At 38.1% G+C, this 17,060-nt stretch overlaps 1 protein-coding gene across 4 annotated transcripts in view; it reads right to left on the reverse strand.

Moving 5' to 3' along the window:
- Positions 1–1,589: 1,589 nt before the first annotated feature.
- The window catches only part of SPAG6 (sperm associated antigen 6), a 35,252-nt gene continuing 19,781 nt past the window's right edge, over positions 1,590–17,060 (reverse strand). Inside the window, exons 5-11 of one of the 4 annotated variants that reach the window (XM_085227277.1) lie at positions 16,644–16,849; positions 15,560–15,733; positions 13,483–13,635; positions 10,692–10,883; positions 9,408–9,524; positions 6,668–6,808; positions 1,590–4,515 (exon numbers count right to left, since the gene is read on the reverse strand). In XM_085227277.1, coding sequence (XP_085083403.1) covers positions 4,450–4,515; positions 6,668–6,808; positions 9,408–9,524; positions 10,692–10,883; positions 13,483–13,635; positions 15,560–15,733; positions 16,644–16,849 — 1,049 coding nt within the window. In that variant the 3' untranslated portion in view covers positions 1,590–4,449. Of the gene's footprint in view, positions 6,809–6,963; positions 7,593–9,407; positions 9,525–10,691; positions 10,884–13,482; positions 13,636–15,559; positions 15,734–16,643; positions 16,850–17,060 lie in introns of those variants that run through there. The other 3 variants (XM_085227275.1, XM_085227274.1, XM_085227276.1) reach the window with 3 other exon arrangements.

A 17,060-nucleotide genomic window follows, 5' to 3' on the forward strand; every position in this document is an offset into this window, starting at 1 on the left:
ATTTTCTAAATCAGTCTTTTGTGCAGTATCTAGAAATACAGTACAGCAGTAATAACGTAATTAGTATTTTCACTAGCTAAATTATAGAGCTGACTGCAGAACATAGCATAGTAATATCAATATTAACAGTTCAGCATTATACAAAATGGCATCAATAGTTTTAGTACAGTCATGAGAGACATTGTAATTTCCTCCTCTAAGATTCCTTCAGTTTGTGTCAGGTGAGGAAACTCACAGAATCCACTGATTTTTAGTTCGACTCAAACTCTACAATTAGCATCTCAAAAGTATCTTAGGTAAATTTTTGAAGGTTCTTGAACAATATAATTAATATTGTGTTCAGAAAGGAATATGGCATTTAAGTCCTGCTGCACCAACCTCTTATGTGAACGCAGTATTTCCAGCACTTATGCAAATTAACACGGTTACACTCCACAGCTGAAGACGATGCACAGGGAGATGTAATACTTATCTAGGACCATAAAAGCAGTCTTCTGTCAGTTCAAGAAGTGGAAGTGCAAGCTTTGCAGTCTAGTGTTACTCTGTATTTCCTTTCTACCCTGGTCACATACTGAGATCTAAAATTCTAGCAACCAAAATACTGGACTCTGAGCAGCTAATAAGGAAGACACTGGGGCAAGCATATTTTCAGACTTCTCACAGTAAGTGACTGCAGCCAGCCACCTCCGCATGCCCAGAAATCAGGGAACTCCAGCTTACACCAGAAGATGTGGACAACCCCCCGGCATCCTCCATGCCTAAAGCTCCCTTTTGGCCAAGCTTGTTCACAACCCACAACACCAAATCAAGAATTCTGAGAATATTCACATACACCATCAGCTTCCTTAATTACAGTAACTTTATGCTTTACTTTGTAAAAGGAGATTCACTTGTTCTTTCACCAGTTCCGTTCAGCTCCTTCAGCATTTTGTTCATTTGTTTGTTAAGATGCAGCTCTACAGCAGATTGACCACTTCAGATGAGACAAAGCAATGGCTCAGTAAATCCCTCTGGAAATGCAGAACATATTACGTGCTTAACAGTTGAACTCCTTGAATTTCCCCTTTGCAGATCCTCTTGGTTTCCAGTCATTCAGATAAAGAATGGAGCTTTTGTAGGCCAGTTAATCCACCCACTGAATGAAATATAGTCAAGTTTTACACATCCACATGTTCTTTTGAGGCCCTAGTTTACATCTGTAGATGTAATAATAGATGTAGTAATGTAGACAAAAATCATAGCTTGGGCCCCCAGAGAAGACCTTTAAAGACTGAGGTTCAAAAGTCCCCATGCTGCAGTCAAAGCAACTGGCAAAATGATTTAAGGGCTGTCTCTGCTTACATTTACTTCTGCCAAAGCACTAGCTTAATTTTCTTTGTGTCTTAATAAGCTACCTCTGCCAGAGAGACTCTTACTTAAAATCTTTGTGTGTCTCTAAGCTCAGAAGGAGAAATTTAGGCACTGCTGAGTGGTATGCTGAGACAAACGCCCAGAGGTGGTGTCAGGCTCAGCTGCAAAATGACTCTGTTCTTCATTTTCTTTAACATCTCAGTCACAGACTAGCATGAAAACAGCATTTACACAACAAATTAAAATGCAAATCTACATTTTATTCTATGAAATTGAGACGAATGGTACACACTTGAAGCTTGCCAGAGTAGCAATTACACACATTAATATAGTTTTAGATGATGACTTAAGACAAACAAGAGGATAGAACAGAAACATTATACATCAGAGCCTGTGAAACACTCCAAGAAAAAAAAGCAACTCTTGCTCTAGTAAAGAAAACCTAAACCACAAATTAGTGATAATTCTGTACGAAAGGCCTCGATCTGCCTTATGCAGATGTGTACTGCCTGGGAAGCCTCCAGCCCCAGGGTGTACTACCATGCAGGGAAACAGCCTGCCAGCAAAGGAGAGCTGATGGCTTCTCCAAAGAGGGATCTTGGCTCAGCCAGGGCCTAATGGGATGTGGCATCATCAAGGAGGGAGACCTGCAACGAGAGGCCTTATAGCTCCTCTGGCCTAGGACAGAACTGCATAACTGGCATAAAGAGGGATTTATGCTAGGTCTGATTGAGACTGTGCACTGCAAAATCAGATTGCTTTGAAGGTTTGCCTTTTGCAATCATTTCCATTGTCAGGAATCAGAAAAAAATGTGAGAAGACTGTGGACAAAGGGTTTAGGCACTGAAATTTAACCCAGTGGAATCATTATGGTGTAACGTTTGTCAGGGAACTGAAGCCTCTATGCTCTTCCCACACAAAACACACCCATTAGCATCGTGTGCTGTGCACGCACACCCAAACATGCGATGCAGCTATGGGTACACATCTGAATGCCTACCCAACCTCCCAGCTGCACTGCATTCAGCTTTCTGCAGTATTTCTCCCCTGCTAGGGAAAACAAAGCCTTCAGATCCTTCAGGACTCTCTGGAAGTCCTTGCATGACATTTTCTTTCAAAGAATTTTTAAGATTTGATTTTTAAATATCCATAATGCATTTAAGAAAATTCATTGAGTATTACAACAATCTTCTTAATGTACCTAATGATTTTTTTCCCACCAGTATTGTAACATTATTAATGTCAAAATATAAATACCAAAAAGGAAAAGGTTAGTCAGTTCCAAAGCTGTTCATTCTAGTGCAGGCTAAAGCAAGAACCCAGCTGGTGTGGTTTATGTATCAGCAGTCGTGACACCAACAGTTTCCATCTCAGTTATGCTCCATACAGCCAGCTATTGAGCAGCCACTGCTTCTCCTCAAACTAGTCCGAGAGCACCAACTGCCTCGCACCACGAGCACAGCCCTCTGTAGAAGTAAACCTTAGCAGAAGATAGTCCACCAATGTTTTTGTGAACCAATGAAAAATATGCCGACAAGAACATAGTAATTTGGAATTTGGCAAGGAAAACTCACTCTAAATCATTTCCAACTGCATTAAGACTTAGCTCCTGTTTTACAAGTAACAGAAGATGCTATCCTTGTTTTATAAACCCATTCAGCTAATATGTTTAAGAAAGTAGACAAATTTCTTCTGCAGGGGTTTTTATGTATTGGATTCCCTTGCAGCTGCCAGAATTTCGACATCCCATCCCAGAAACACTGCATATTACTCTCTGGGAAAGAAAAAGAAAAGAAGAAAAGCAAACAAATAAGGAAAAAAAAAAAAAAAAAAAAAAAACCTGCTGCGTACTTAGAAGAGGAAAATGGCTAGAAGAACAAAAAATGATGAATCACAATTACCTATTACTTGCTGAATCCTGTAGGGTTTGTATGCTGTTCCATGTTTCTGTTGCTACAGTACACCAGCAGAGTAAGTAGAATGTAGAAAGTTTTTTTACTCTACGTAAGAAGGCAAAAGTATTTTCAGGATGTTGTATACAAAAAAGCTCATACCTCCAATAATTTCCATGCCGACATAATTTGCAAGTTCAAGACTAAGTTCCAAATGTGTTTCAACCCAATTCTGCAGCAACTTCATCTCTTGAAGAGAAATTACTGAGCAGTCTTAAGTCTCACCACTCAATTCAGTGGAACTCAACTATCCTCAGTTTTCCCCTGGATGTGCTCAAAACTTTGCTAACAGCGTTCCTGAAGCCAAACAATTTTCCTCTCTTCCTGAGAGGCCCAGGTACTGCCAACCCAAATGGGGCAGAACCTCACAGAGTCCTTTCTCTCCTTTTGTATCTGTGGGAAGTCTGAGTTCACTCTATCCTTTCCGATAGGAACAATGACACACACACACACTAAACAATGTATTGCTGCTTCCCTCCATAGCAAATCTTGCCTGTATTAGAAGAAATTTTGCAGATGTACTATTTAGCATGCCAGGATCACGACACTATTATAGCATGCAGAATACAGCCCTTTTATCATCATCAGATCTGATTATTTCTCTATTTAGCAGCTACTAATGTGTCTTGGGATGCAAAAATCACATCACTTTCCAAAAGGTAGTGGTGAGGAAAAAAAAACCTCAGCATAGAATGAATTCTATACTTAGAAAAGGCAGAGGGGACATCTTTTTCCTCCCCCTCATCAAGCTTGGGAAGCTCTAAACAATATGCAAAGACAAAAGGGGGAAAATTGATAAAGTGCTGAGAAGGATAAAATTTGAATGAGATAATAACAAGCCTTTCTTGTGGAAGGAAAAGGAAATGACTGATTCTAAAAAAGCTTCTGTGATAAATCAACACCCTTGCATGAAATTCCACTGATATATGCTGCAGCGTCTGATCATAAAGTTAGAGAAAAACAAATAGGAACAAAAACTTAGCAACATTTTTATAAAGAACAAAACACAGCTTGCTGGAAATACTGAGGTCTTGCTGTGGTTCAAACAGCAGAAGATTTCAAAACCTAACAAGAGTTTCAGCAGCTGTATTTGTATTACAGCCATAAAAGCGTAAACGTGAAATACAGCTCTAATAAAAATTGAAGTTTATAAAACTGGTTGGTAATTTTCCACCCGTTCCAGAAGCATCTCAGAATATCCAGGGAATAATACCTGAAAGAGAAACATATTGTTTGTGCATTAGACTACAAAGCATGTTCTGTGCTAAGTAATGAAACTATTCATATTTCTATCGATCAGGAAAAAGTCCTGGCATTAAATAGTTATTCTCTGACAGTGCTGTAAGAGCTTGCTTTTCAACTTACGGTATCATTTATACTTGGAAGTCAGGTTTTCAAAAAATGTTTGGCTTCTTTTAGGGCATATAGGCAAGTGACTAGTTTTTGGACAGGTTCAGCAGCCATAAGCATTGCCGTTTCTGGGAAGTGCGGATGCTAACTTTTGTTGAAATGATGGCCTTTAATAAAATGGCATGAGTTTACACAGAACCGTAGGCTAACAGAGAACAATAGTCTACTGCTGTTTGTGAAACATAACCGTACACACCAAAGCTAATGTGAAGTCTACATCACTTCAAGAGGCATTATGGAATAACAACAACAAAAAAAATCACAATGACTTTCTGTCTGTTACAGAGGTTCTCCAGTAAGTTCTCATGAAAGTAGAATGCTTTCATGAGTGCCATTACTGTCCTGCTGTCACTCAGTTTTCCACAATGGGCCAACTACATGCCTCCAGTATGCAAGCATCATCAAAGCTGCATTTAGTTTTTGTTTTCCAGGTTAAGAGTATGTGAAAATTATTACTGTGTTACTCTACAAACATAAATCACGGTACATTTCTTGTTTTGCAGACATGTTAAATTGCCACCTCTGAACCCTGGAAGCTTTAACTATAAGGACAAGGGAACGTTTCCATGCACTATGCCTAAAATGTACTCAAGTAAAAAAACTCCAACACATTCAAATTAAACAAAGATCCATTTATCTTGCTGACTTCCTAGATGATTCTGTACAATGAAACTTTTTAAAATTTTAAAAGAACTCAAATTAGTTCTCCAACTGTACAGGTAACTTGTCAATGTGCTATTATCATATATGGACTGCAAACAGCTTGAAATAATAGGGCTCCAAAACAACCCCAGAGCTGATGTCTATTGTAGCAGCTGTGGCTTGGGCAGCAGAAACCGCCATCCATTAGCAATAAGATGCACGCAAGAGATGCTGGAAAGGCCCTTTTCTTTGTTATGTCCCAGTCTACACGAGTAATTTTGTTTCATTTACACAAAAATAAAATAGTTGGACAAGGAAACATTGATTATATCCAGAGACATATAAACATCCTCTTTCCCTCTGAAGTATCAGTAGCTGTAGAATAATGTTCCTTTATGATTTCACTTTTACCCGTTTGATAGCTACTGGCTTTTCTTCGTGGATACAAACAGGGCTCCATTTTGCATGACTGTAGCTGCTATTAGCTAAAGATCTCCTTTGCTATAATTAAAATTGATGATGCAGATTTTCAGAGCCTGTAGAGGGAGTGCATGAGTACAACATCCTTTTGATGTGTTGATGGAGTGAAGGACTGGTGAATGGATATTTAGAATCTAGGAGGGCATTTACCTCCTTATTACAATTTAGGATAGTGACATTTTGACTGTAAGCTATTTAATAGTGTTTCTGTATTCATTAAGGGCAAAGTTCAACTTGGTGCAGACAGCTGGTGTATGGTCCTTTTATATTTCACTTAAGCCTCATGATGAGGCTGGGGGAGGAAGGGCAGCTGCGGACAGAGCAACTGTAGGAGAGCCTCTGGACCCTCTGTACATCAGAGAAAGTTTCAAAGGAGCATCTGAATATTCTAGTATTCAGCCAGGCTCTTAGGGAAGTTAAGGGTGTAAGCAAAAATTCACCGATATCTGAGAAACCAAACATAAGTTACTAAGATAAACTAAACTTGCCGTAGGTATTTGTATCTCTGAGTGACTGTGCTGAAGCCTCAGAGTTTGGCTGGGTAGTGCAGGACTAACTCTTCCCCATTTCCTGCAACAGCCTCATTATTTGGGCTTTGTTTACAGACAAAGAAACCTAATCCAAAACCAATCAGAAAATAGAAAGTGTTCAGAAGTATATCTCTAACATTTGTGCATACCACTGGGGCATTTAACCAAATGTTAGACTGTTCTATTGAAAACTAAAATCATGTGGGAGTTCAATTAATATTTTAAATCCTCATTTTGTGCTGCTTCTATTAAGAACATTTCACGTTATATATGTACTATTTTTTTTTATTTTCCCTACCTTACTATTTCCTCTGGATAGCAGTTGTTAATAGTGTTGATATACTCCTGAAGAAGTGACCCAGGTTCTGCTTTTATTTCTTGAACCTTTTTAAGCCCACCAGTTGTTACAAAGAGACGACGTGCTTTACTGTCATGTGGTAACACCTACACAGAGAAGTATATTAAAAATATGTACTCTATTAAAGCAACCTCTGTGCTACTAGCCTCAAATATTGCTAACTTGTTTTAATTCAGGGGACAGATAAAACGGAGCACATTAGAGATACAACATCTGTAACGACTTCTGTATCTTAACACGGTTATACAGCAAGTATCATAAACCAGCCCTTTATTGTTAAAGCATAATTTAACATGTACTTTAATACATAACAGATAAAAATAGCGAATTGAACATTTATCGTTACATAAATAATATTTCTTGAATTATCCCTACAGAGACAAGATGATTGTGGAGATTAAACAGATAATAAAAACAGAACACTAACATGGAATAATAACAGCATTTGTTCCACTTAAACCAAGTTATTCGGGTCTTTTATGTCAATTCCCACAGTTTAATTGTAGAGCAGAATTTTATATCATTATAATGATCTAGTATAGATTATTGCGTGAAGACAATACTGAGAATTGTTGCAAGTGAACAATGCAGCCTCGAAGCATTACATGCTACTATTAAATTCCTGGATATTAAAATCCTACAACACACTGTGTAGCCATGGAAGCCTTTTTACACACACATACACACACAAAGCAAAAATGTGAAGTTTCTGCAGCCAAAGGGGATGAGAAGCAGAAACGATCAGACAATACATTCTGCACTCCCTGAGTAATGCCAATATGCAGCTCTGTCCAGAGGACGAAAGAGAGGGAGGTGGGGGCTGGGCCAGGCGACGGAGAGCGACAGCATGTAGTCTGCTGGCCCACAGGCCTGCAGGAATAAAAATAAAAATTATTTTAAAAATAAATTTAAAAAAAAAGGATAATCCAAGATGTTAATGTCAGCAAAACTAGATAGGTTTAAAGCCAACTCTGAGAGCTACATACTATGGGGGCAAAAGCTTTTTGTAAGCCTTCACTAATGGGACAAATCAAGCCATAAATTTGATTGTGTGTCAGTGTAAAACACGAGCCTTGAAGGAGGAAGGGATTGCCTAAAAGACAAAGAAAATAAGGATGAGATTTCTGGCAGGCATGCAGGCAAACAGCCTTCACTCCTCTGGTCCCTCTAAGCTGCAAAAATCTGCAAAAGACTGGTAAGGAAAACACAAGGCTGCATAGACACTTCTCCCTACTTGTTCCATACAAATGTTGGGAACAACTGGGAACTCCGAAGTGACTGTTTCCACATTCCTCCTACAAGAACTGCCAAGGAAGAACTAGCAAGGAGACAGGATCTGGCCCTTTCCCTCTGCCTTCTGCCTCCACACTGTGGTTCCCAGGCTGGATAAGACAGCAGAAAAGTCTCTTGGAAGAAGCTCTAAAGATAGACTAACCTCAGAGACCCAGTCTTTCCATCTTCCAGTCCAAACTGAGACAGCACAGAATTGCAAAGACCATAGAAAGGGCGATACTAAAATGACACAGTCCAGCACCAAAAACAAATAGCATCCCATCCTGAAGCACAGCTTGGAATACTGTGCTATAAATAAGCAAACAGAGACAATGCATCTCAGGTTTAAAAATAGGAAATTCCTAAGTTGTGGTATAGGAGAGAAAAAAGCTTTTAGTGCAAAGGACTTAATTTTAAATGTATACTTTAGAAGAACAAATGCTAGACAAGTACAGTTTGTTTAATACAATGCAGAAGAAAAATTAAACAAAACATCAGCTGATATGAAGGGTACAAAACTGCTTCAACAGCAAACAACATTCAAATGTATAACTGGGTAACCAATTACTACGCACTCAACTCTTTAACAGTTCCAAGTCAGCACACAGAAGCAAAGGTACTGGATTCTGACTAAATCTCCAGCACACACTACAAACAATGGCACTTCCAGATCTTTGATAAAAGGAACTGATTGCTAATCAGAAGTGTTTTGCTTGGTCATTTTCAAAAAGAACACCTCACCAAGAGAATCTGGTACCCCCTGCTAATAGATTACATTGCACGGTATTGCACAAAAGAAAGGTCTACCGTTAAACAAGGCTTTCAATTGCTGGTGATCAAAACAGACACTGGAATTCTGATTATATTGCATTATATTGCAAATGTAATATTTTGATATTGCAATGAAATATTTTGATTGCATTTTGATCAAACTGCATTTCTCTTTGCACATTGTACTTAATAATGTAATTAACAGTAAGCAACTGCAATTTTTAATGGAGATGAGAATGGTGAGGTCTTCATACTCTAATGTAAAACACCCAACTTAAGCCACTCCTGGACAGACAGCTTGCAGTTCGTCTAAAACAGATGTAACTGGGACTTACATAATACTTTGGCTCAGTGAAAATATTTGCATGTGAGTTAGTATTTTGCTTCATTTCAAGAGGCAAAGAAGAAAAAAACCACCTTGCTTGCAATTAACTGTTTTCCCACTGTCTTAGGATGAACTATAGAAGGTTCCAGTTAAACCATATCCATCTTTAACAGGCAACAAAGCTCCAAACTGCTTCTACAGGGGAAGCTTGAGGGTCCTGAGACAACAAATAAGACCTTTATAGATGCTTCTTATTTAGAATGATAACTCTCTTGATAAATGGAAAGTGATTACTCATCAAGCAGAGCCTTTCTTACCTTGCTAAACTGCCCAACAATGTGTTTCATAATGTTGGGAGGGGCATCGTGCAGCAATGGTTCAAGTGCTGGAAGATAAGTGCATTTCTGAAGGATGTTCTTTAAGGCTCTTTTAGTCTATTGAAATGCAAAATAAAATTTCTACAGTGAGACATCAATGAAAACAAGAATTCATGAAACATATCTCTGAAGTCTAAGCAAAAAAAGCAAATGGATCAGAATTCTCAAAGTGCATCTTTTAAATAAAAAATATTATGTCCATCAAGTCACTTAATGAAGAATCAATTTTCTACTTAGATTTATTAAGCTTCAAAACCTATGGTGCCTCATATTATTATTAAGTTATCTACGGTCAAAGTAATGGCAATTTTACTTTGGCTACAATGGAAGCAAGAGTAGACCCTTTAAGTAAATTGAAGTACTTCAACGTAATAAGAAAGCTAAATCAAAATACAGTTTAAAAGATTGTATTTTACAACTGGCTTATTGGGAGAGCCTGCTGGTGTGGGGTAGCAAAATGCATTACCATCCAGGCAGAAAGGAACAGGAACAGTGAGACAGACTCAGTGCTGGCTACAAGAAGCAGTAATGACCTCACTGGGTCAGATTCTAGGTACAGCTAATTTTGTCTTGATATTTTTGTGAGCACTGAAAACAGCAATACAGAAGTTGTCATCGTATCTTACAGACCTGAGATTTGTTGTACTTTGGTGGACTGTAAAGAGGCACAGTACAACCTGGAAGAACATATCCTGTCATATTATACTATTCAGTCAGTTCATTTACTGTCACCCAAAACTACCCTTTATCAAAGTCCAGCTTTACTAGCTCCAATGGAATTAAGGCCCTAAACAGGAACAGTCACGTTTTCAAGAGAAGAGTACTTTGAGTACTCGTTACAGTTTTATTACAATAATAAAAATGTAAGCAAATCTACTATGAGCTCTATAACACTTCATACAAGAGCCCATACTTGAGAAAAAAAGGTAGACAATTAGTCACTTGTAGGAAATAACAGTATTTGTGAGTACACACAACTCTGATCTAAAGTAGGAAGAAAATGAAAGATTACACTGCTGTGGTTGTATCATATGATTGGGTATGCACCATACACATACCCATTAGGGCCAATCAGTCCTAATAAACGATACACAGCCTTCAGGCACAGGAAATCCATAACTTATTGAATATCAGTAAAAACACATACCATGTATGGTTTTTAAGCACTTAGATATGTCGGTTACATTGAATATCTCATACTGCATATACTTCGAATATACTTGCTTTCAGCTGAAGATCTTCTGAACTGCGTGTGTCCATATACAAAGAAAGCAGTGTGGCTAGCACATTTGTTACTGCTACAGCACGTGCATGCTCAGGAGTATGTCTGCCAATCTGTCCCAAGGCCCACGCAGCTGCTGCCTTAATATGATCTTCTTGTTCTTCTAACAAACAGGTACACAGTGGTGGTATTCCCTGTAGCAGTAACCAAAAGCACTGCCTTTAAACTGATACAGACTGTTAGAAAATGTTTCTCTATTAACACTCTTCCTATAATATAAGCTATAAGAGAATGATTGCCATTTGTTGTCACATCTTTACATCATCATGACTAGCAAGAATTTTGAATAAATCTTTACAAATTTAGTTAAACAATGAGAGAGACAGATTCAATATTGTGTCCATTTAAGCTAACAGACTTTAAGGGACAAAAAGGAATGCATCACACAATTCAGGCGATACTAAGACTAAAGTCTGCTTGAGTTGAGCAGTTCATGTTTGATGCATCCAATATCTTCCAAAAAAGGTTTCAGTGCTTGATGTGAAGAATACCTCACTCACTTCTAGCAGTTACTGAAGTTCTTGTGGAAAAGGGGTCACAATCTTTATCCTTTCTCCACAGATTATGGAGCTGTTCAGTAGCCAGTATTTTATGTCCAGGATGCTTCAACAGATATCACCACTTCACATTACTTTAGGTGGGGCAAGGCTACTAAATCTCTAACTAGAAGTACTTTTTCTTCCATCCTCTGGATCATCTATGGCCTCTTCTGCACTCCCTTTGTTTTTTTTCAAGATTCTTCTCAAATACAGACAATGGAAAAATATGCACTTGCAATACAGATAGAATCACAACTTTTGTTCCATCAGTGTTCCACCTTCTACTTCTTAATATTGCAAAGGACTCGAGTGTCTCTTTCCTCACAGTGTTGCAGCAGAAGACCACACTGAAGTGTTTGTCTGTATGACCCACAAAGTCACTTTTTGATATTCATTTTTTCTAGCACTTAGTACAGCCATATGGAGCTATAACATATTAGGTGTATAGCTTGCAAATGGTCCCAGTTTACCAAGCGTTACCTTTCGCATTATGCATCTCTCAAAAAAGCTTAGTTTCCCCTGAAGGAATATTCTTAAACGGGATTCAGGTTTATTCAGGCTTCTTCTGTGGATCATTTGTTGAAATATTTCATTTCAGATGTTTGCACAGATCCCTACAAAGCCTTACTGCACTCTCATTCAGTTACAGTAGCAATCATTACTTTTCAAAAATTTAACACATAGGTGCTTCCTCTTGAACATAAGCCTGGATTCATCATGATTAAGAATTTAAAAGCAGAAGCATACTAGGCATCCTTTACAGGGGTGAGACATGGGCACACCTACAGAAGGTGGATCTCCACAAAGAGCAAGCCAAAAGACCATTTCTTCTGTCTTCAAATGCAGAAGAGAATTTTTTGATCACACCCACCCTCTCTGTGCACATATGGATGTTAAGTTGTACAATTTTCATTTTTTAACTTGCATTTCTATCAGAAAACACTTCCGTTCCTCAGTTTTTATTGCTTAGTTGTCTCTATTCATATGGTAAATTTTAAACCATAGAATGATTTGGCTTGGAAGGAATATTAAAGATAATCTAGCTCCAGTTCCCTATCATGGGCAGGTACACTTGCTCAAAGCCCTACCCAACCGGGCCTTGAACACCTCCAGGGATGGAGCATCCACAGCTGTGCCAGCACCTCACCACTCTCTGAGAAAATAATTTCTTCCAAATATCAAATCTAGATCTACTCTCTTTTAATTTAAAATCATTTCCACTTGTTTTATCACTGCACTCCTTGATAAAGATTCCCTCTCCAGCTTTCCTGTAGAATCCCTTTAGGTACTAGAAGGCTGCAATGAGATCTGCCCGAGCAATTCCAGCTCCCTCAGCCCGCCTTCACTGGAGAGGTGCTCCTGCCCTCTCAGCATCCTCATTGTCTCCTCTGAAGCCACTGTAACAGGTCTGTATATTCCTCATGCTAAAGGCTCCACAGTTGAACACATTACTGTCACTGGGGTCTCATCAGAGTGGGAGAATCACCTTCCTCAACCTGCCTGCATGAAAATGGACCAACAGTGCCCAGTGAAATTACTTCCTCCTGTCATTAGCATCATTCACATTAGAATATTACGTCAGGCACTAATTTCACCTATTGCACATATTGCAAATATCCCTACTACATCATCCTTCTATCCCAATGCCCAGCAGAACTTATCTAAACCTGAAAACGTATAGTTTATCTCATTTGAAATATGACTTGCACAATCAAATCAAACTATGCTACATTTCAGAAACTGAAGTCTTTGCAACTCTGAAGATTTTGGTTGCAAGACTATTCTAACAGTTATGCTAGTGCAATAAAGAATCTGCCATTAAACATTCTTGTTTCAGAAGGAGTTTTGACGTAGCCACAAATATTCATTTGTGACGAAACAAACCATAGAAATTCTCTGACTTACTTTTGTCTTCATTCACTTGCAACACAGAAAAATAATGTAGTAGAATACAAATAGATGTTCAGAAATGAATCCAGGTCATTTTACAAAAGGTTCAGCTTCATAAGGACTAACTCCGATCAAGCTACCATATAATCTCAGACATTGCAGCAGCAATATTACAAGAAAGTGCATTAATCAACAGCAAGTATATAATACTGTCACAAAACACATGCTCTGCCTAGGTTAATTTGTATCTCTTTCTCAGAACACCACTGAAGAATTATAGGAAGAAGGCAAAGTGATAGCTAACCTTGGAGACAATAACTGCCATTGACAGGTTCTCTGAATGAGCTGCTACATAACCAAGCATCATGATGCCAGGCAGTCTGACAGTCCCTTTGCAGCTGCCAATACAATCAATCACAGCAGCAACTCCACCTGCATTTACTATAAACTGTGAAAGCTGTAAAGATAAACAGAACAGATTAGATACTGCGAAGTATCAACAACCATAAAGCACCACATTATAAAAGTCTTTATATGTATTCCTCCTGATTTAGAAAATAAAACCAGGATAAGACTGATGTATCATACTGATTGTTAAGCACTGAGTGAAGCATAAAGTCCTCAGGAACTAAACTGTTTTGCTACCCTGATTTTGATTCACTTTACTGCAAGGAAATCAGGATTCTGAATTTCTGATGTTGAAAATGTCATTCCATGCTATACAACTGCATTATTATACAAAACAACTTATACAGTTACACGAAAGAACCATGCAAATGACAGCCAAATACACAATTGACCTTGAAGACACAACTACTGAGCCAGACGCTCTTTCATACTGTTGCACATTTGTTCTCCAAGCCAGCAACATGTGTTCTGTGCAAGGAAAGAAGGAAAAGCCCATACCTCCTCTCACCTGTGTTCTATAGATAACCTCAGCAGCATTAAAGCCTTTGTGATCCTCCTCCCCCACACCGAGGCATGAATCCAAAGACAGCTGTCATGGTTGCCCAAAACCAACTTGGGCTTCATCAACTGTTAACACTGTATATCTAAAGGACACATCCAGGGAGCAATGGACTTTTCTCCAAAATGCCCAATTATATAGCCTTGCTTATAAATGATAATCATGTCCATAGTCTGTGATGTTTGCTGTGTACATTAAGCTATGTGACATGTTTCATTCCAAGTGGCATTGCTTCTCACATCACTTAAGGGACAGCAGTAGAGAATATACGGTATCAACAATGCATATAAATTAACAGAATTCCATATTATGATTATTTCTTTCTACGTTGTTGGGTCTGTACCACATCTCTGTAAAGATTCCAAAGTAAAAGTAACACCTGCTCAAGAGTTGCAATAGCATAAACAAAAGTTGAAGGCATGTGGATTTCCAGTCCAGCTGATTTCTAATAGGAAAAATCCACTCTTACCTTGGAGCCTTTTATAAGGAAATTGCTTTATTCGTGACACAGCTACATGAAATGTAAAGTTATTGCTTAGGAAAAAGCATTCACATGGCAGCTAACTACAGCCAGTGACGGCCAAGCTCTACATCTGGGCTCACGCATGTGCAGAGATGTACAGTACTACTGCACAGACACAAGCAGGCTGCAAATCTCATGTTTAAACAATTCTCGGCTGTTAAGCTAGTATTACGATGGTTGTGTTCAGCACTAGTGTATTTCACAAATACATTGCTTGCATTTCTTTCCATACTCATATTTAGAGCCTGTTAAATGACTCTGTGATTTGACAGATTAATGTAGTTCTAATTATTTATTTTTTGCATTTTGCATTTGCTTTGCTGATCCTCACAACCTTTCTGTACCTGTTATTGGCAAAAAGACTGCAAATGCTGAGAATCCGATAAAAAACTCAAGCTAATAGGAAAAAACTATCACCAGTTTAACAATAAATGAGGGAATTTTTGAGTTTCATTCTTATTGGAAAAATAAATGAAATGTGATACGAGCACTCCCTCAAAGATTTTTTCAGAAAGACACACACCGTCTGTTATTGTCGCAACACGCTCGTGTCATTTATAAGCTGCTATCACGACTTCAGTGAGGCTTTACTTGTGGTATTTTTAATATCTGACACTGACAGTACTGTCAGCCTAAAACTCCCTCTCTGCACTGATATCTCATGGAATGAAATAGCCAGGTGCATTTTATGCGATTCCCAATTTTCCTAAGCCAATTCATATTCAATACACATCTCATAATATCAGCAAGCATTTCCATATTTTTCCAATGAATATGCCAAACAGCCATTTGCCCTCCCTTTCAAAAAGCAAATGACAGAATAATCCTGTATTTTATTTAAAGTGTAAAATCTAATGATATGACCTTGTATTTGCATTTTCAAGGTTTTACCTCAGGCGAATGCTTTGCTATCTCTCTAATTAAAGTTGCACCATTTTTCTTGACATATTCATCCGAGTCCTTCAGGCATGTGAGCACAACTGGGAAAATTTCTGCTTCAACCACCAACTCTGCAAGATCCACTGAATGCTTTGCTATTTGGCTTAGCGCTGACAGCACCTGACACTAGTAAATAAAAATTGTTATAAAATCAATAGTAGACAAACAGCCTGCAACACGCACTCCTCCTGCACACAAAAATCTATTGCATCGAGGAAAACAAAGAGGATAGAGAAAACAATTACAGCTACTTTACAATTCACTGAATCAATTCATGCACGAATATAATGGCTCAGAACATTTGCTGGTTCCTGAACAAAAGTTTCTCCTTTGTTTCATGCCATTCAAACTTACTATGTCATAAAGAAGAAATATATATATATATATATATAAAATTTAAAACTGTAACTTAAAGTTTAGTGACACCTACAGAAAGTATCTTTATTCGTCCACATTTGGTGTGCCAAATCAGTTATTTAAATCGTTGTATCTGTTTGTTTGAAGTGGCATTTTTATATTGTCTTTTGTTACTGTTAAACAGGAAAATTACATTAAGAAAAAAATTTGACTTTTAGTACATTAAACTTGTGAGAAATTCTTCAACAAGAACAATTCATATCGGATAGCACATTCTAAAATACAATCATACATTTAATATTAACTTACAGTATAATCTTAAGCGTACAGAACCTTTTTTCTAACTGAATTGTGCAGATTTTCTCTATTAAAAATATTTGTTAGAGAAATTCAAAGGATGGGGTTTCGTACATCAGATTGCATTCCTCATATGATACTTTACAATTAAAATAAATAAAACGCTGTTCATTGAAAGATTGATTTAACTGCTCCTCACTGGGCGGCAGTTTTTATGCAGTAGCTCAATCTGCGAACGTGTTCGGAACTCTGTCACTGCGGAATTACGTTTTGCCAACGTTCAAAACAAGAGCTTTCTAAATAAATATACGCATCTGTGTCAGTGATTCAATATCAAGTAACAACTGGTAAAATGGAGATTAAAAATAATTTTTAAATGTACCTTCAGTTTAGCATCAGGGTTCAGGATCATCTGAGCTAAGTAAGCGATAGCTCCTGCATCCACTACTGTCTGTGCTAACTCTGGAGAATGCTTTGAAATATCACTAAGAGTTGAAGCAGCAATCCTTTTCAAAGCAATTTCTGGCTCCTGGATACAGAGCACTAAAAGAGGAACGGCTCCTGCATCCACCACAGCTTGTGACAGTTCTGTAGGTCCAAGGAAAGTAATTAAGTGAGTATGGGTGACTGACCCTTGTGCAAGCCATTTTTCACCCTGACAGATACAGCAAAGGAAAAAGGGGAGGGTGTAGTTCACTGTCTCGACATCTGCATTTCAAATCAGCCCTCCTGGTTTCATAAACCATGTGGACCAATCCAAAACTGAAAAGAATGCAGGTCAATAGATGGACCCCCATTT

This window comes from Meleagris gallopavo, chromosome 6, assembly GCF_905368555.1.
Source record: "Meleagris gallopavo chromosome 6, MGAL_WU_HG_1.1, whole genome shotgun sequence".
Lineage (NCBI taxonomy): Eukaryota > Metazoa > Chordata > Aves > Galliformes > Phasianidae > Meleagris > Meleagris gallopavo.